General features: G+C 45.4%; 1 protein-coding gene across 5 annotated transcripts in view; it reads right to left on the bottom strand.

Annotated features, from left to right (window-relative positions):
• Positions 1-19,644, bottom strand: part of SCN8A (sodium voltage-gated channel alpha subunit 8) — a 61,647-nt gene that overhangs the window by 15,362 nt on the left and 26,641 nt on the right. For 3 of the 5 annotated variants that reach the window (XM_087770988.1, XM_087770991.1, XM_087770989.1), the window contains 14 exons: positions 18,105-18,326; positions 17,299-17,362; positions 16,505-16,646; positions 15,594-15,800; positions 14,730-15,017; positions 13,972-14,331; positions 12,029-12,164; positions 9,845-10,083; positions 9,250-9,423; positions 7,946-8,302; positions 6,341-6,811; positions 5,842-5,959; positions 5,000-5,154; positions 3,928-4,101 (listed from right to left, as the gene is read on the bottom strand). In XM_087770988.1, coding sequence (XP_087627114.1) covers positions 3,928-4,101; positions 5,000-5,154; positions 5,842-5,959; positions 6,341-6,811; positions 7,946-8,302; positions 9,250-9,423; positions 9,845-10,083; positions 12,029-12,164; positions 13,972-14,331; positions 14,730-15,017; positions 15,594-15,800; positions 16,505-16,646; positions 17,299-17,362; positions 18,105-18,326 — 3,107 coding nt within the window. The remainder of the gene's footprint in view (positions 1-3,927; positions 4,102-4,999; positions 5,155-5,841; positions 5,960-6,340; positions 6,812-7,945; positions 8,303-9,249; positions 9,424-9,844; positions 10,084-12,028; positions 12,165-13,971; positions 14,332-14,729; positions 15,018-15,593; positions 15,801-16,504; positions 16,647-17,298; positions 17,363-18,104; positions 18,327-19,644) is intronic. The other 2 variants (XM_087770990.1, XM_087770992.1) reach the window with 1 other exon arrangement.

Consider the following 19,644-nt stretch of genomic DNA (forward strand, 5'->3'; position numbering starts at 1 on the left):
ACTGCCAGCCGGGGCGGCCCCCATAATAAATACCGAAGACATGACACCAGCTGCCTACTTCACTTGACTGAAACGACCTGGAAGGAAATAATGCGGTTGAGAAAGGCATAAGAAAAGAACAGAGGGGAAAGATAAGTGAGAGAGAGGCAGAGACACACAGACGGAGAAGGGGTCTGTCGGAAGGAAGAGCCCAAACGATGACAAAAACCTTACCCTCGCCCTTTACTGTCTGCAGGATCCCAGCGGCTCCCATTAAATTTAAGCCAGACAAATTTTAAAGGTACCTATGAGAAAGAATACAGATAAATACACACACTGCACAAACTGCGCTCAACTTGCATAGCAAGCCACCGTGCTCAGGCTGAGTGGTGGTGCTTCATCCGTGGCAATGGCCGTCAGGGACGGGACGCGTGCCTGAGCCTGCTTCTGCCAAAGCAATTCTGAAAAAGGTGACCACCGACCCCGTCACACACGGCGCTGAGGCAGCTGATTCCAGCTTCTGCCGCCTGAAAACCCAAGGACGGGTGTGCTTTTTCTGCCTGTAACACGGAGCCACTGGCGTGCGCTTTTTTTGCCTGCTTGAGGCTGCAGTGACATTTGCGAGCGTCTCGGAGGGAAGATGAGGACGGGCAAGTCCGTCTTACAGACGGGCAAACCGAGGCGTACAGCGACTGCGCGGCTGCTCGGGCTCGTGCACCGACACTACGACACAGCTGGGGCCAGTTTTCAATTTATATCCATTTTTCAATACCATAACCATGAAGACGACCTATTTTCTTTAGCAGCTTGGAATCAGATTTAGGCTTTACACCTGTGAATTACTGAATATCCTTAACCAATTGGTACTGAGAGCAGCTCAGGGTCCCGCAGGATTACGCCCTGTGTTACCTAAAGCCTGAAAGCGCGGGGCCATCTACTTTTTGAGCTGGCACGCGTGTTTAGGGCAGCAGTCTGTTGCCTACGCGAGCCAACGGAAAACTCTTTAGATCAGACATGACTTGGCCATACGTAAAGAGTATCTACGGACACCAGTTCACCAGCATCCCACTATCTTTCATTTTTGGCTAGTATCACATTACAGACACAGATAAGAACAGATATGTCAACCTTTTTTAAGGAAAAAAAAAAAAGACATCAATATACAGTAACAAGTAATGGAAAAACATGAGACCTCCTCCTATAACAGTGGGGTTTTTTTAGCTTAATTCTCAGAATAGGACACTTCCTATTTATCATTCTTTTTTAAAAGCGGGATATTAAGATAATAATGTGAAATTCATTACAAGGACGATTCTAATTCCACACGTATTCCAGGGAAATTTCAGGACCAGATTACAAATGCATGAACATGTAGGAATACACAGATTTCATCTCATTTTACTGTTTGTGCATGTGCTTCACGCTTTTTCTGTCTTCATATCTACCCCAGAATAAGTGGCCACAATATACGGCAACACGGCTCTTTGGTTTTTGCATGTGGTGGTCTGATTTTAAAATTAGACTGATTGAAAACCCGCCAGGGTGTCCCAAAGGTTTCCAACAAAGCCTTTGTGATCAGCCTTCCCCGGACGGGACCAAGCCCACAGCAACACCGCTACATTAAAGTCCTGGTCCCAGACTTCAAAATACAGGCTAGAAGGGCCAGAGACAGAGAACTACGGTGTTTTACCCTGTAAATACGATACAGGGTACAGGCTTCACCGAATCCTCACTTTTAGAGCTTCTCCCCCTTGGGATAACGCCTCGCTCCCGAGGAGGAAGCTAACACAACGGCAGCAAAACGTCTAAAGGCTGTTTGAGCTTTCATGGGGTCTTTTCAGTATTATTCTCTCGGGACACTCAGACAGAAGACACAGCAGGCACCGATGTCAGACAAAAGGAATTCCAGATTGACTGAAAAGCAGAAGCCTTCATTATTACCCAGAAAAAGACTTTGTCTTCACAAATACACCCAGCAAGCTTTGGGGATCAGAGGAGGAGGATTATTTGACAATGCTATCAAACCTGAAAAATAACATTCAAGAGCGTTGTTATGATGCAAAGGCTTATTCTCTATTAGTTACGGCTGCCACCCTGGCTTCACTCGAACCCCGTCTATGTCACATTAGAAAATTTGGAAAAAAAAAAAAAAAAAAAGTGATTTAACAGATACAGGACACGATGCATAGCTGAGAGTTTGTCGAGTAATATTTTGGCATCTCGAATTCACGTTTCAGATTTTTTGCGGACAAAAATGTGCAACTCTCCTGTCTACGACAGCAAGCGAAAAGAGAAATTTCTCCTACAGCACTGTGAATTCAGGTTCCTTGTACATATGCACTTGTTCGCTCCCTGTAAACGTGTTACCTGACTGGGAAGCTCCTTATCTTTATTCCACCAGCAGCCGGATACTTGGGAAGCAAATGAAATTTGTAACACATCTGCATACTTCACTTGTTCCCAACAGCTGGAATTCAACTCACAGCATGAAGCATAAGGACTCTGAAAGCTATTTTTGTGCTCAGCTGCTGGTCGTCTTTTTAATACAGCACCCCAAAGAATTTCATCTGCTGAGACACTCTCCTCAAAGCAGCACAGAAGAATAGACGGTATCTCGCGCTAGTTCCCATGTTAGCACTTGTACTTCATCTTAAGGCAGTGAAAGAGATACAGGGTTATTTTCAGAAAGGAAGAGTTACTACTTCAAGATGTGTGTTAAAAGGAAAGGTGCCAAGGGGATCAGAGAGGACTTCTTTTTAGGAAAAAAAAATTTAAAATTCAGTTTTCCACAGGAAACGTAGACATCTTGAGTCACTTCTGCCCCTGAATTCCAAGCATAGTTCCTCCACCTACTCAGAAATATTTCCAGAGTGATAATGTCACCGAACAGCAACTTGGCATAACTGAATCATATTCAAAACGTTCCAAATGAGAAGCTTGGAAAAATTTTTCGTTTTTTTTCTTTTTACACTTGGCTCTTGGGGCATTCACTAAGGACACTGATTCACAACTGGAGGTGATGAAACGCTTTAAAAGATCCCAAGCACTTGGGACTCTAAAGTTCCTTTTTTTGCAATTCTTTGGACTTCAGGTCCTATCGAATTCCATAATTTTCTGCCGCTTTTGACAGCATGAATTCCATTTATTTTAAATGCCCTTGCTGTGCTTCAGAGTCTAACTTATTGCTAACGCTTCTCTCTATTGTCTGTCTTCTTTTAATTCTCAAATTTGTTCTCCCTACCAAGATGTTCTGCAGGGGAATTCCAGGGCGAGCCTGGGCTGATCTGTCCAGACCGACCGTTTCCCTTGGTCGTGCTACGATCCCTTATCAGCAAGCTCTGTTGTTTGATACCGTCCTGCTTTTTCCTCTCCTGGGCATTAGGTCTTTTTAACAGAAGGAGGATGATGTTGAACTTCATTTTGCACAATAAGCTTTCAAAGTACTCAGAGTTTCACAAACCTACGCGCCCAATGCTCAGAACACCACACCTCGTCAGGCGGCGGGATGGGAAGGTTTTGCCTGCCTCATCATACCCGTCGTTAATAACGCAAGAAAACGATTACAGAAGAGGGCGTCACCAAGGAATACCATGTCTGCACAAGCTCTCCCACTGGTAACACCTTCCAGGAGCTCAACATGCAGGCAGGCCTCTTAGAAACAGTATTGTCAGCGGAGCAAAAGAGCCAAGGGCTGGAAAACCCTCCTTGGTCTCTGCAGGCTCCTTAGGACCTGCGGGGCAGAAATTCCACAGTTGCATAGGAAACGCTAGCAATACTCAAAGGGCTCAAGGGTTTTATCCTTGTTTTGGAAACTTAAAAGATACCTGGGATTAAATCCTCATTAAATAAATGATTCGGTTAGGACACTTCTCAGGAGAAAACATTACCCCAGCATTCTTCTAACTAACATTTTTTTCCAACCAGAAATAAGGAGGAGAGGATACATACAGCCACAATGAGGAAATCCAGCCAGCACCAGGCGTTAGTGAAAAACTTGACAAATCCGTAAGCGCACCATTTCAGCAACATCTCCAGGATGAAAATGTAAGTGAAGACCTTGTCTGCGTACTCCAGGATGGTCCGGATGGTTTTTCTCTGTTCTATGTAAATATCCTCAAAAGCCTGGGGAACAACCAGGTACTCGTGTCATTATATCGGATTTATTCCACAGTTAAATGTCGTTATCCAGAAGCTTATTCAAACGATACCGAGATGAGCAGTGGAACCGCATTTCTTATACAGTGCACCTTATCTGCTCTAGTAGTTGCAACACTGCAACGCCAAACAAAAAAAAGGAAAGTCCCGAATAAATAACACAAGAACTTCTCTGCCCTTTAGGGATCGGAGTCCAAGCCTTTATATCTAAATGTTCAGCAACTGGTATCACTCCAGTACCAGACACGGGCAGGCTTTCTTTGCAGCTCAGCACATCCAAAAGGGCCGAGCTCGTTGGCAATCAGACTGCTAATTACCGTGGAAGCTGTGCACGCAAAGAAAACCCGGCTACTGCTGTGGGATACGAATTGTTGTGGACTTCTGTCCTGAAACTCGTGCGTAAGGCGGGCTGAAGTTGTTTGTTGTATAACCCTGTCTACTAAACACTCGGGGTACTGTGTGAAAACAAATACAGTGATTATTTGTGTCTATGTAACACCACAAGGTCAAGAAGGTCTGCAAAGATGGGAAAGTGAAGAAAGGCAAATATCATTATTCTTGTTCAGTAATGTGAAAATGAGACATAGACACAGGCTGACTTTGTCCAAAATGCTCACATTTCTAGTCAAGCTATGATCAGAACCCAGATTTGCCAGGCTTTCAGTCTTCATTCTCAATTTAAACTAAACAAAAATCATTAATAAAGGCTTTTGTACAGTGCCTACCACAACGGAGCTGTGCTGGTTTTCCAAGTAAGAATCATCACGGCTTTCTTTTTCCCCAAATTTCCTACATACGGCTTTCCCAATTAAACGCCACCCGGCTTAACACAACCGAGCCACACCTATTTCTGTGTTTTACTCACCAGAGCACCACTGCTCAGTAGGATCATGAAGATGATGAAAGTCTCAAACCAGTTATGTTCCACAATCAGGAAACAAGTCTTCCTCAAGGTCCACCAAGACTTCCCCAGCCCCTCCTCAATATTGACCTGACAACATTTACAGCGCTGCGTACAACCTGGAGTGGGGACAGTGCACAAAGGAGCATGAGCCCAAATTTTGCTAGGTAGCAGAGGAGATAATGCAAGAACATAAAATTGTCATTGTCTAGAAGCAGTTTTGATGCCAACAATATTAAACACGCAGCGTTTCAGTTAAAACTCTTGCTTTCTTGAGGATTTTATGACTACTTTCGCCACTTCTGTATCTGGGCACCTGAATTAACATCAATTTGGGAACAGATTAAGCTTGTTATATTTGGTGAGGTATCCATGCACTTGACAGAAGAGGAATGGAAAACTTGCTGATAAAATAACCTTGAACCATTTAAAATATCTTTGCCATGGGAATACCTGTAATGGATCAGTTACTGAAAGACATTGAGGCCAGCGACAGAAGGGAAAAAAACTCGACCTGAAGCCAGATTCTTCTGCTTCTAAGTACTCAAGGCATCACTTGTACAACCGATCAACCTGCCCTACCTCCAGGTCATCCAGATCCTTGCAATGGCAACTACATCTCCAAGGCCTTCACCTTGCAAGTGCTTCTAAACTAGTTCACCTGTGATGCAGGGTTCGAGAAGGGTCCCAAAATAAGCTGACAGCCAGCCCTGATCCAGACTGAGACCTAACCTTAAGGTAAGCTTACAGTAGACAGGTCCCCGAAACGGCTCAGAGGCTCCTTCCTACATGCACAGTCAGCTTACCTTCTGTGAAGCATGCATCTGGGTCCAGATACTCCTCTGGTGCCTCCACAGGGACTTCTTCCACTTCAGGCTTTATATCAATGGTGCTACCTTCAGAGGAGCTGGTCTCATCAAGTTTCTTGAACACAAAACCAAACCCAATCCAATCTATAATTAGTTCCCAACAAATATCAAACTTCATGATGACTCAGCAATTTGTTCACCAGATTTACTGTAATGGAAGTTGTTTCCTCACTTCACCTCATTAAGATCCTGACCGCATTACATCTCATGGTAAGAGGACAGACAGAATTAAGTATTGACAGCATATATATTTATAAGTATTTGTGGCTCTCCATAGAGCACCTAGCACAAGAAACTTCTGTCTTGAGTGCAAAGATAACATCATAATATAAACAGAAATTTTGTGCTGGAACTATCTAGTTGTCCCTCCCAAGATGCTTCCAGGCACTCACACGAGGGCCAAATGACTAGAATGAATTTTAACACTTCATCCTACCTCTTTGCTGCCATCAGGATCTGTATCACTGCTGAAATCTTCTGTGTTGAGATTTTCAAAATCTGATTCACCTACAGCAATAGGTACCCGGACAGTGAGATTGGGGTTATTGATGAAGGACATGTGATCTTCATCTATTATGTACTTCTCCACACTGCTCCCAATTCCACTCGTCGTGCCATTGCCATTCTTCTGATAATCAATATCTCTGTTGATATCAGCCCCTGTGTGGTTGGCGATGCAGTTCACCTTCTTGTCGTACAACTCATCCAAGGGTTTGACCTCATCTGCCTCTCTCTGCTTGAAATGAGTCTGCATGAACTCACGCACTTTTGCCTTGATCCAGGCAATGCCCTTCTTGATGCGGATAACAGAGATCTGCAGGTTGTTCATCTCCCCGTCATCATCTGTTGCTGCCAAGTTGTCTGCGCTGAAGGAGCTCAGTAGCAAGGCCAAGAACAGGTTCAGCACCTGAAGGAGAAGAGGTCACGCTTGGCAGAGCTGACACACAAAGGTTTTATTTCCAAAGCTGAATGTATTTAGCCACCTGCGTCCTGCTGATGGAACAGGGGCTGCAGAGCCGTCTCCAAACACCACACTGAGAGCCAGCTCGGTGCCCCACAGCCCTATCGAGGACTCAAGGAACAAGGCGCCGATCCTGCGACGCGTTGCGTGAACAGGGGAGCCCTGTGCAGCACAGCTCCGCTGGTGTCAGTGGGGTTTGGTGCAGGTAAAAGGGTCCCCGCGTCCCCGACACAGAGCCCTTGCAGGATCCAGACTGCAGATGTTCGAGAGAGGGATTTCAGCAACAGCCACCCAAGGGATTTAAATTCAGTGTTATGGGCTTAGGCCCATCTCTGGCTCAAAGGAAATGGGCCAAATCTAGGCATTTTGAGTGTCCGCTCCCAGCTCTGTCTCCTTGCCCACATCTAGTAATTGTCCCCAAGACTTATTTTGTCAAAATCCCTTGGCGAGACAAGTCCCCTCAGAGAGAGCACACAACACTACTTTTAAGATATGCAACTGTTTACACGACTTCATTCTTGCTTACATTTTCCTCCGTAGACTTTTCTTCATAAAATTTAAGACCAGAAGGAAACATGATGATCTAGTCTAACCTCCCACACAACAGGCCGTGCAATTTCACCAGCCGATTCTTGCACACAACTATACCTCATGATTGAGCTAGTGGGCAGATTTTAGAAGAAACTTCCAACCTGATTTTAGCACTTCAGGACCCTCCCCTGCGTACCAAATCATTTCCTCTCCTGGCATTTGAAAAGCCAGGTTTTGCTTCTTTTAAGCTTCTTCTACCCCCTCAGGCAAGGTGTGGGTCTGTCCCCTTTGACTGAGGGTTTCGTACCTCCAGCTTTTATTGCAAAGTGCTTTCTTCGTGGGCAACTGTTTAAGGCCCTAATCAAGCAAAGCACATCCTTAATATTGTGCTAGCCAAGTCAACAGGACTGTTCGTACGTCAAAGGCCATGAAGGACCCCAACGGAGCTGGAACAGACTCACAAATCGTTACTCCCTAGCCCTGTGGTCTCCCCATGTTCTACCCCACCCAGAGGCAAGCAATAAAGCCCATCAGTAACCATTTACTGACCACTAAATTTCCGATGACCATGACCATCATGAAGACAATCAAGCACATGGCCTGTCCTGCTACTTCCATACAATCCCACATGGTCTCAATCCATTCCCCACACAACACACGGAAGACAATAAGGAAGGAGTGGAAGAAATCGTGCATGTGCCAGCGGGGTAGCTCACACTCCGGATTGATCTTGCAGACACACTCCTTGTAGCTTTTGCCGAAGAGCTGCATGCCCACCACAGCAAAGATGAACACGATGATGGCTAGCACCAAGGTCAAGTTCCCCAAAGCACCCACTGAGTTACCGATGATTTTTATCAGCATGTTCAGAGTGGGCCAGGACTTGGCCAGTTTGAAGACTCTCAACTACAAAAAAAACCCAAAAAACAAAACAGAAAAATGACATTTAATTTAATCTCATCTTAAACAAAGAGGAAAATCAGGTGGAACTTTCTAAACATCAACCATCTTGTATTTTACATAAACAGAAGCCCATGTTTCTGCTACGGGAGTCAGTGGGAGGAGGGAATGCTTAGCTTCTCTTTGAATTTGGCCTCCTATATTTTGTACCTAGTTATCCCCCGCACGGTGATCTCCCTTTACAACGGAAAAGTATGGAGCTTCTAGCTTGCTTTGCAAACTTTGCAACATTAAGGAAGTCAGGAGACTTATTTGAAGGGTGCGTGTCACAAAAATTTACTTTTTCTTTCCTGAATGCTTCTCACCTTCCTCTGGAAAAAAGGACTTTTCCTGGCATATCCAGAACACACAATCGAAGTTTAATTTCCAGAGAATCTCATTTGGAGACAGACTTTCTGAAGCTGGATATAAGCGGGAGTTTCTGAGTACTGTGCTCCTTGGAAAATCCGACCTCAGTTGTGGTTCTCTGTGCCCAAAAATCTAACCTTGAGGTTTTGGTGATTTAATTTTCAAAAGCTTAATCACTGACAGCACAAGTTAAAGCAGATGAAGGCTGTAGGTACTCAGCACTTTTATTATACTGTAGCATAAAGCCTACCAAATTTGTCCACGTGAAATACGAGGCACATTCTAACATGGTCCGTCTCTATCCATGTTAAGTACCCTACACCAATACACCTCCCGAGTCACCCCTCACTGCCTACATGCAATGAGCTGTTGCTCAGATCTCATAAACAGCAGTTGTGAAGTAAGAAGACACCACAAAAATGACACCATTCCATCTCTGTCCTCCCCCAAACCAAAAAAAAAGCGGGTTTTGCCTTTACTTATGCAAAAAGCTTTCTAGTAGCTCCAAGATAGTAACGTTCAAAAAGAACTGGAATATGGAATACCAATCGGAAAGATCGCAGCACAGAAAGTCCTTCCACATCTGCTAGACTCAGTTCCATTAAACTCAGGGAGACAATAAATCCATCAAAGATGTTCCAGCCTTCTTGGAAATAATAGTAGGGATCCATGGCAATGAGCTTCAGGAACATTTCTGCCGTGAAAATTCCAGTGAAAACCTGGAGTGGTAAGGAGAGAGACAGACAAAGAACAGGCAAAGTTTCGCTTTTGTTCTTTTTCTGGTCTTCAGGCTAAATATCGAACAACGCCATTTGTCACGCCAATTCAAACGTGCAGTCTGCGCAATGCCACGTGCTGGTCCGCAACAGCCTTTTCTCCCCTGACGCAGCGTAAGGATCACCGGCCTACGCAGGCATACCAGGAATTAACAGATGGATTTTTAAGTAGTAACAAATTCTGACCAGGGAAGTGCAGCCTTAGCAAACATCTCTGAGCGGCCACAGACTGCAGCGAGGGCAAGCTCACGCCGCTCCGTGTCCTCTAGCGTCTGGGACAGCGGTTCTTTCAGTCTAAGTCTACATTAACAACGTATCCCAGCAGGAGCAGATCGGTAAGGAATATTTACCAATGCTATCTTACCAGATTTCCTACGGAGAGCACATGTTCAAACTCTGGGGTCATAGGATGGTGCTCCATTGCCATGAACAAAGTGTTCAGCACAATACAGATGGTGATGGCCAAGTCAACAAAAGGATCCATGACAATTAAGTTCACTATCTCCTTCAGCTTGATCCAGTACGGGTGGCATTCCCAGATCAAGAACGTGTTGGCAAATTTGTACCAGCAAGGGGGACACTTCCTCTGGGACTCTTCCAGCTCTACAGTTACAAAACAAAACAGCAACAGCGTTCAGCCTTCACCTCTAGAGCTGCTGGATCTGTCTGACGCTCAGCACAGCTAAAATACTGCCTGATTTTGCCTGTTCTGAACCTCTCTTGTGTCTCCCTGCTTGCACAACAATTCGATATTCTTGGGCCAAAGACACGTTTTGCCGCATGTGCATACAACACTCAAAGCAAAAGAACTCCAGGATGCTTGGCAATAGCGTAGGACAAAGAGTTACTAAGCCATGAACTTGAGGACCATGGCCAATCGTGCAGACCGCCAACGACAGAAGAGTCAAGTCAAGTCTTTGCACTGAGCTTCACCCGCTTCTCCTTCGTACGGAGGCAAGAGCTACATCACGTCTGCATCAGGTCAGCGGGAAGTGCAGTTCTAAACCTGCGCAACAGCCCCGTGCGGAGCTTACGATTCAATCCAAGTTACTGTAAACGAAGGGATACATTTAACTCAGAACTGATCAAGGTAAAATGGTTTAAACCAAAGTTACAGATTCTAAACTGTCTTTGCTGCCAGTTTTTAAATAACTTAAATGAATTCTGTGCTGAATGCAGACGTGGTCTAAAAGAGGAAATACATGACATAATGCTGCAAAGGATTTTAAACAGGAATAACCTGGTTAAGGCAAACCACATCCATTTACAGAAATCAAACATGATGCTGCGTCTGTTTGTTTAAACCAGCTTATTTCAAGTGCTTAGGGGAAAAAGAATAAAAATCAGGAGTTCCCCCCTCTGTTCCTTGACTTGCAATGGTTCCATTCAGGCTATACAGCTGTTCATGCTGAAGTTTTCTTTTTTATGGGTAGGGAAAAGACCACTGCGCTCTCCTTCTCATTGGTTCTCTGGTTGCTTAGTATTTAGTTGCCTTGGAATTTCTAAAGTTAAAAAAGAGGACCGTAGCACTGTAGCCTGTAGGCGTTTGCGCAGGAGGGAAGCAGCAGCAGAACCTTGCTCTGTTTCTAAGTATATTTAGTTTTCATACAATTTTATTGCAGGAGACAGCAGGAATTTGAGATCATCAACCTCATATGGCTGCTGTTCATAAATTCCTGCTGGCTCCTGCATAACATATTTGGAAATCTCAGCTCTGTGTGCTGTCCATTTCTGAATTTCCGTCATGCAGCAGTCCCTTTCTTTTTTGACAGCTGTCACATTGCAGCTCCTGCTGTAGCTCAGATCTGTTTCTCCCGTGGCCTGTAAGCAAAGGAGGGTCTCTCCAGTCCTTGGGAGATGGCAGAACGCCTGTATCAGACATTGCCTCACTCCTATAATCTCCACACTGCATACTCGTTATTGTAAAATTACAACTCTGTTGTCTTTACCTCTGTATCTATATAATTCAGATGCAAAACCAAGTAAAATAAACTCTAATAAATACGTCTGTATCAATAATGACTCAAAAGAAGCAGGTTTAGGCAAAACCAATGCATGAATATGTACTACTCGAAAGCAGGGACAGCTGAATTCCGTGTACCTGAAGGGCACGCACGTCCTGGCAGGTACCCAGGGCTCAAAACTGACGGCTGCTGTGCAGCACTTGCCCGGACAGACGGGGCCTGACCCGAGCCCGTACCCCCCACCCTACACCCCCAACCCAGCTCCCTTAGAGACCAGCTACCGCTCTGATCCCCATAGCCACTAGGAAGCCATCTCGTGATTGCCGTTTGGTGTCCTCTCGGACAAACCGAGCGGACACGTGTCCCCGTGCCCGTGTCCCCGTGCCCGTATCTTGCGACCGGCCGCACCTCTGGCCATGCAGAGGGGCAGCGAGCACAGGGAACCCGGGGCAGGTGTGGTGTCAGGAGCCATCCTACAGCTGCCGGCGGGACGGGTCCTCTGTCTTCCTACAACACACCGCGAGAGGGCAATCGATACGTACACACCGAAAAATACCACAGGCGCACCTCCAAGCCATACCTACCCTCAACAAGGGTATTCGTCAAGCCGGTCATTACGCTGTTGGTTCGATCCTTTCTTCCATAGGATGCATTCACCTGATCCATCGAGACCAAGAGAGACCCACCGGGTTTCTTTCTAATTTCGATTTCGGTAGTACCCTGCAAAATTCATATGCTGATTAATATAAACTCTTCATCTTCCCAGTATTTTACATGCTATCAGCCTAGAAATACGGCACACATGCCCAAGAGAGAAAAACATCTTTGTTCCTGCTACCCTTCTCATTCTCCTGTCTTATGTAAGTGGCCAAACCAAAGCTCAAGCCCTCGTTTCTGCTAGTACCGGTACTTTGCAGCCTTAGACAAATTAAGGACTATATTTTAAAGAACATTTCTAACGCAGACTGCTGTAGTACAAAGGAGTTTACACTCTGTACTACCACAGACAGGCCGTGACTCTTTTCACCAGTCCACTTTACAACGCGCCTGGTCAGAGTGTGAACTCCACCCCAGCCGCATTTGAGCGCCCAAATTAATGAGGTTTAGGAACCAAGCACTTGATGGTATCGACATTTATTTCAAAATCTGCACCTGAAAATTAGGATAAAAGAGGCTCAGCCACATCACTGTCTGAGAGCTGACGGGGATTCCTCCCGCTCTAGCCCGCTATGAAGCCGATTTTCTAACACAACAGGGACGTGAAACCGTGTCTCGATTTCACCCTTGCGAGGGATCACCTTGCTCCCCTCAAGTCAAAGAGCTTGCACGGCTAAAGGCGCCTCCCGGTTTCCCTCCTAAGATTGCCCTGGACATGCCCGTCCCTGTTTAGGCACAGACAATCTCGGGTACTAACAGATAACCGGGTTGTTTTGCCTCGTTACAGGAATTTGCCGCTGTCTGCTTGTGAACCGAGGTCTCTGCAGAGCCCATGCAGCTCTCCCACCACAACAGTTAATTGCTCGTTGCATGTTGAACTCTCTCTACGTACAGAGTTAGCAAAATAACCGCTAAGTAATACTTTCTCTTTTATGCATGCATCATGCAGATTACTATGCCTGCCACATGCATGCTGTGTAAGAAAGAATTAAATACTGAAGCAAAACATTGTATTAACATGCTAACTAGGGAAGAAAAGAAACAGGTGGCAACTGATGCTTAACATAACTAATTAAGGTCAAACAGGTTGCAAGAATTGAAATAACTAAAAAAAAAAATAGCTTGGAATTTATAGGCACGGTAACCAGACTTTTCTCAGAAACAATTGATTTAGGTATCTCTCAAATGATGTTGTTTCAGTCTTATCCAGATGCTTTTACGCCCTACTAACACACATTCTATTTTTTGAGCTGTGTTTCTCTCCTGCATTCTGAAATGTCGATCCATTAGAAAGGTTACTCAATACCAATTCAATCAACTAATTACAGAAAGTGACAGTGAAGGAAAATTCCAAAATTAAAAAAATTTATTCTTAAAAATCCTTCTTTTACTAACAGCTACCCTTGCAAAGCTTCGTGAGGGCTAAAAGATTGTTTGTGTTTCCCTTTAAATCCCCAAATATTTCATCTTATCGCGAAGAACATTTGCAACAAACTTTGGTTGGTTTCCCCATTCCCACGCTTTAAATAGCTGCTTATGCATTGCCCTGACGTACACCAAGGTTCCTACTATTATTAGTCCTTTAATTAAGGACTCAATTCCAAGCCTTTTTATCCCAGGAAGCCGGGGGGAGAAGGAGGCGGGTCACCGAGTCTGAGAAGGAAAGAAAGGGGAAGTTAAAGCACAGGGTGTTTAATCCAATACAGACTTTATCGTCTGCGGTCAGACAGACTGACTCATTCTGCCAGGGCGGCTGGCTCACTCGAAGGGCGGCATACGGGAGAGGAGGAGAGGACAGACCGCCATGCCTATGCTATCTACTCATTGACTTCCTTACACTGTCATCGGTAGCTGCCTTATCTATTTTCACCTCAGGCAGAAGGCGTCCCCCGGGCATGCTGGAAGGTGGGCCACCGATGAGGGACACTACGCCGTTACAATCCACCGTGCTGTTCCTCTTCACGTTTCGGCGGAGGTTGGGGAAAATCCGCGAGGATCGGCTGCCTTGGCTGTAGCCGCTGTAGCCGCTGTAGCTGCTCCTTCGATCGCGTCCGCGGATGGGGATGAAGAGGGAGTCTCTCCTGCCTTCGCTTTCCTCCACTGTGCTGTGCTCGTCATCGGCAAACTCGTTCTCTGAACCCGGGTCACGAAATCGTCCTTTGTAGCTGAAGATGCTGCTCTTGCTATTGTGTCGGGAGAGAAAAGGGGAGCCTGGGATACTGAGGAGAGACTAGGAGGGAGAAAAGAAAGACATGACAACAGCGTGAATAGTATGGAAACAAAGCACCGCAGTGCCGTCAAATGCTGCTAAAGTGGTTTCGCTCCCTCTCCGGGTCTACACAAACCATCGCCACTTAGTCGTCAGCTATACTTCACGAGGTGTTCGCTCGTGGCTGGCTGAGCTGCGTCGGTGAAGAAGTTATCTGGTTAGACTCACTACTCTCAGGAACAATTTGTGCCAGGGTAAGTGTGTGCAAGGGCTGGAAACCTGGGCTGTAAGTGTCCTTCCGATCTGCTGCAAGTTTAAGACAGTGGGCGGATTCCTTTGACGTGCTAATCAGGATCTAAACTAGAATATTATCCTGACTACAAGCAAGCATAAACATTAGTGAAGGAAATGAAAACTACCTGGTTCATGATGGAAAACTTCCTTCCTAGCCTGTTATCTGGCAGCCTGAACGCTTTCCTCCTCATGCCATCCTCGGATTCAGACTTGAACACCTTTTCATTGTCACACTTCTCCTCTCCTTCTGACAGTTCCTTGTCCTTTCGTTTTTTCCTCCTGTTTCGACGCTCCTTGGCGCTCTTGGAACTGAGTTTGGAAATCTCTGAAGAGCTCCGAGACATCCTTCCCCCCCCATCATCTTCCACAGCATCTTCAGAGACCGTCCCTGCCGAAGTGACCATAGCAGCAGCCTGAGGGTGTAGGCAAGAGAAGGGAAAAAGAAATCAGATCTTACCATGATTACTACTCCATTTTCTGCTTTAAGAAAGAGTGGGGCTTAATACATGCAAGTACAAGTCTTTGGGGCAGGACTGAGATGCTTATTCTTTCTCTTGGAAGAAACTTGCAGCCAGGACTTGTAAAAATTTTTATAGTCTGCTTTTGCAGGTAGTAAAATCTCTCTCAGTCCCTCAGCTTTGTTTATAAGCACTTGATAAAGGACCAACAAAGATGCACTTGTCTGTCTTGCAAAGATATTCCCACGCTTAACTAGGAACTCTGGGAACACTTAGAATTTCCTTAATAGAAGGGAGTTTTCTAGTACAAAACGAACACAGCAAGCTTGCAGGTGACTCAGGGAAAGACAGCAGCAGCAGGGAAGAGGGAGTGCACAACGTCAACCCCAGCCAACAGAGGACGCGATGCCAGGGCAAGCCAACCATGGCATTGCTGCATTTTTTGATTATATATCACTGCTCTGGAATAACAGGCAAATAAATCTTAAAATATGTAAATGCATCCAAAAAAAACACAATCAAAACACTCACCTGTGCTTCTTCCTGCTGCTTTTTCAATTGTTCTAACATGGCCTTAAATTCTGCCTCCTTCTGCTCTGCCTCCTCCAACGTGGCCTGGTTCTGCTCTTCATAGGCCATAGCTACCACAGCCAAAATTAGATTCACCAGATAGAACGATCCCACAAAGATCACCAAGACAAAGAAGATCATGTAGGTTTTTCCTGCTGCTCGTAAGGTCTGGAAGTAGAAAAGCACGGTAAAGGGAAGAGAAAAGGAAAGGGGAAAGCAATTTCAGAGTGACACCCAATACATGAACTGATCCCAAGTTTCTTGACCTGAATGCTTCTAAGAAAATACAGCGGTGCTGAATATTTAACGTCTCAGCACTTCCACTGCAAAGCTCTAAGACACTCTAAGCACATTCATTAGCCATAAGCACAAAAGGTGACATCCCTCTTCTTCTCTTAAGGGAACATCCGACGGATACAAACTGAAAATGATTCAGAAGCACAGTGTGAAACTCGATGCTTAGACTCCCTTCAAACAAAACAACACAGAAGAAAAGCCATTTCAGCAAGGTCCCCAAACCATCCTCAGGTTACAAGGAAACACTCTGCCCTCCAAAAGCGCCTGAGCACCTTCTGTGAGCAGAGCTGAGCCGCTCACAACCTTCTGCAGCAGGCGGCCAGGTTCCTCCGGAATCAACTCACGCTGCAGCTGTACGCAGGCTGGGGACCTGCCACCCCGTCTGGACTTCAAGGTGCAACACCCGCTTACAGAAACGTCCCCTTCCTCCTCCACACGCAGCACCTCGTTGTGCAGCTTTACTTGTAGTTACTCTTTCAGATAGAAGGAATAAAATAAAGCTTGTCCCGTTTTCCTTTCCTGTATTGTCCCCGAATTCTCATCTTGTATAACACCGAAGCAAAGCGTTTACTTACTAATTGATACAAGTTTTCCCAAAAGTCCTGAGTCATAAGGCGAAATAAAGCCAGAAAAGCCCAGCTGAAAGTGTCAAAGCTTGTGTAACCGTAGTTGGGGTTCCGTCCTGCTTTCATGCACGTGTACCCCTCCGGACATTGACTGTGAAGAAGACGACAGCCATTTCAGGGCATCGCGGCAGGAAAAGGATGGAGCAAGTTGACAACATGCACGTTATCCATGCTTACGGAGATTTTCACAACTCTCGTAACAAATGGCATGCATTTTGCTTTCTGTGTCAAGTAAGAACAGCAGACAAGGAGACTGACAGACAGGATTCAGAAAAGCCCTGTTATCTGTGTCCTATGGAAACAAGATGCGGCTCTGTTAGGCTTTTAACCCAATGTGAGCCAAAAGGCCCAGCTTTTGCCGCCAGGGTCTTCAGAGCTGAAGGACTGGGTGAAAAACCCATTGGAGGCAGTAGCACATGGAAAGTTTCCATTTCTGAACCTCCATCCCCTACTTCTCTGATGATTCTTATGACTGGATTCAGAGGGGAATAACGCCACTAGCGATCACCATCAGACATACCTGCCTCCTGAGATGACACGAGAAATGTCAGCTTACATTATATTAGTCAAACAGGCAGTGACAATGGATTAATAACTAGATTAAGAAACACGAAAGCTTTTACACGTGAAATAACACCAGAACTAACAAAGGAAGCAACAGGAAATATTCCGAAGGTTTTGCCATCATTAACCAACAGCAATGGTAATCAGAGTCTCTACTTTTAATAAAGCTCAACACTCACCCTGCATCTGAGCTGTTACCACAGAGCAAAGGATCAGGGGCGCCAGGAATTATGTAAAAATTTGCTGAAGAAGATGAAAAAGAAAAGATTACACGCACACACATATGGAGTTAGAGGATTTAACATACTATAGCACTATAAAAACCTTCACTGAAGAGCCCTCTAGATCCCCTACTGATAAATTTATCAGTAAACTAACTCAGCTTTAAATAACATTAGCCCCACTAACTGTGCCTGAGTTTAAACACCATTCTGGAAGTCAGTATAGCATGTTGAATAAAGATGTAAAACTAGCTGACGGCACAGTAGAGAAGTTCCAAGTGAGAAGGGAGGAAGAAATCAAGTTACAAAACTTGGAGGCTGGTTCCTTGATCATCTGCGGCATCATTTCCAGCTCTGAAATCCTGCCAGCCTGGAAGGATGCTGCAAAGCAGAAACAGGTACCAACAACTTCACGTGCATCCTCGGAAGAACTTGGCAAAACTAAGTGAAGGACCTGACGTTCAGCCCAGGGATTTAAATGGGCAGAGTTACTTCCCGTTTACCATATTTAAACAGTTTTTAATTGGAAACAAAACAGAAAAAGATGCATTTTTGACAAAATAGTTAGCTAAAAGAGCACAGCCAAGACCCAACTAGGAACACCTTAACAAGGCCAGGTTTCTAAAAACTGAAAAGTATCTGAGCAAGGGGTTTTTACTGTGCAAAGCTGGACACGCCACGTTACAAGGCACGTCAGAAATCCTGGTCAGCAGCATTAAGCCAAATAAGAAGGGTTCAGGGAGTATCACTGCAGAAATACCTACACATATTGTTGGTGTATTCCTCCCAGTCAAAGCCCCTAGAGCCGTTATCCAGGAAAGTCTCATTCACATTAATTGGCCATATCACACACTTGTTCCTTAAATTGCCCATAAACAGCTGCAACCCGATCAGAGCAAAGACACTGAGACAAAACACTGTCAAGATCATTACATCTGACAGCTTCTTCACAGACTGAATTAGGGCACCCACAATGGTCTTCAAGCCTGCAGAGAAGAAAACAAGACTAGAAATCACTCCGGCAGAATGAAAAGACATTGAAAATTCAAATACATACAGTACCTCACAACCGCTGCACGGTGGCAAAAGACTGTTGCTATAAAATGGCCAGGTTCCCGGGAACCACCGCTCGCATTCAGGCTTTGCCACACAGTACAATAAAGGTGACGACTGAACCAAGCTCACCGGTTTCGATGGTGAACTAGCAATAGTTGGAACAAACCAAAATACTGGCGTTCATCCCTGAGAATATCTGAGCCTTGCAGCGGAGGACGCAAAGCGTACTCAGGAGTCGGTGCCATGAAAGCGGGGTTTGTCGAAACAGAGATGTTAAATTAAGCTACGCTGCTACAAACCTCTGCACGGACACATTTAGGTGTGCTTAAGCCTGGCTTATTGGCACAAGCTACAACAACTTACAAAGATCAAATACCTTTCGAACTGTCTACATCTTAAGTTTCTACTGCTTAACTGAACTGTTCCAGCACTTCCCCTTTCCTTGCGGGAGCTGCATCTTCCATTTAGATCACGGGTTTTGTTACGGGTAGGGCAGGATTTCACCCAGAGTGCTGGCTCTTCGGGTTTTACCAAGGCCATCAGGATCATTAATAGGCAAGGCTCGATAATAAAAGCAAGCTCAGGCACAGGCCAAGAATCCTGCCCGTTTTCCAAACCAGTCTGGTCTGTAAGAGGAACCATCCATGACCCGGGGGAAGATGCAGCACTAATGCTTTCAGGAGATGGATCTAAACAGGCAAGAACTTGGGATGCAGGAACCATACTGAGGCCCTCTAATGAGCCTTTCTGATGTTAAGTAGGATGATCTTGCATTTATAAATGAGGAGCGAAGGAGGCTGAAGGGAGGAAGGAGGAGGGGAAAAACCATCACAGATCCAGCTGAAGTCGGGGCTGGTCAGATCCAAGTCTCCGGCTGAGGCCACGTAAGCATTCTATAATAAACCTTTGACAAGGAACCTTTCTATACCAGCGGAGGTTTGATCCATATCAGGGACATAAGGATTCAAAAACACATAGATAAAAAGGAATTCTTATGGAGGAATAATTTTTTAAAATGTCTTGTACTTCAGTCTTCAAAACTTTGAATCAAAGCCCAAGCCCTACTCCAACACAAAGCAGGTTTTGCTGTTAGTTCTGGCAGACGCAGCACCGTTGCAACGCTCGCTTGCATGCTCATCCCCACCGCCCAAATATGCACCGCTCTGCACATGCAGCCGTTTGCACCAGCGCCTGCGTTCCTGGTTTGTACGTTGCTCTCTCATAGGCAGACAGGGAGAACGGGGTTTG

Source organism: Nipponia nippon, unplaced genomic scaffold (genome assembly GCF_047370975.1).
Source record: "Nipponia nippon isolate SJK-2023a ecotype South Korea unplaced genomic scaffold, ASM4737097v1 scaffold_35, whole genome shotgun sequence".
NCBI lineage: Eukaryota > Metazoa > Chordata > Aves > Pelecaniformes > Threskiornithidae > Nipponia > Nipponia nippon.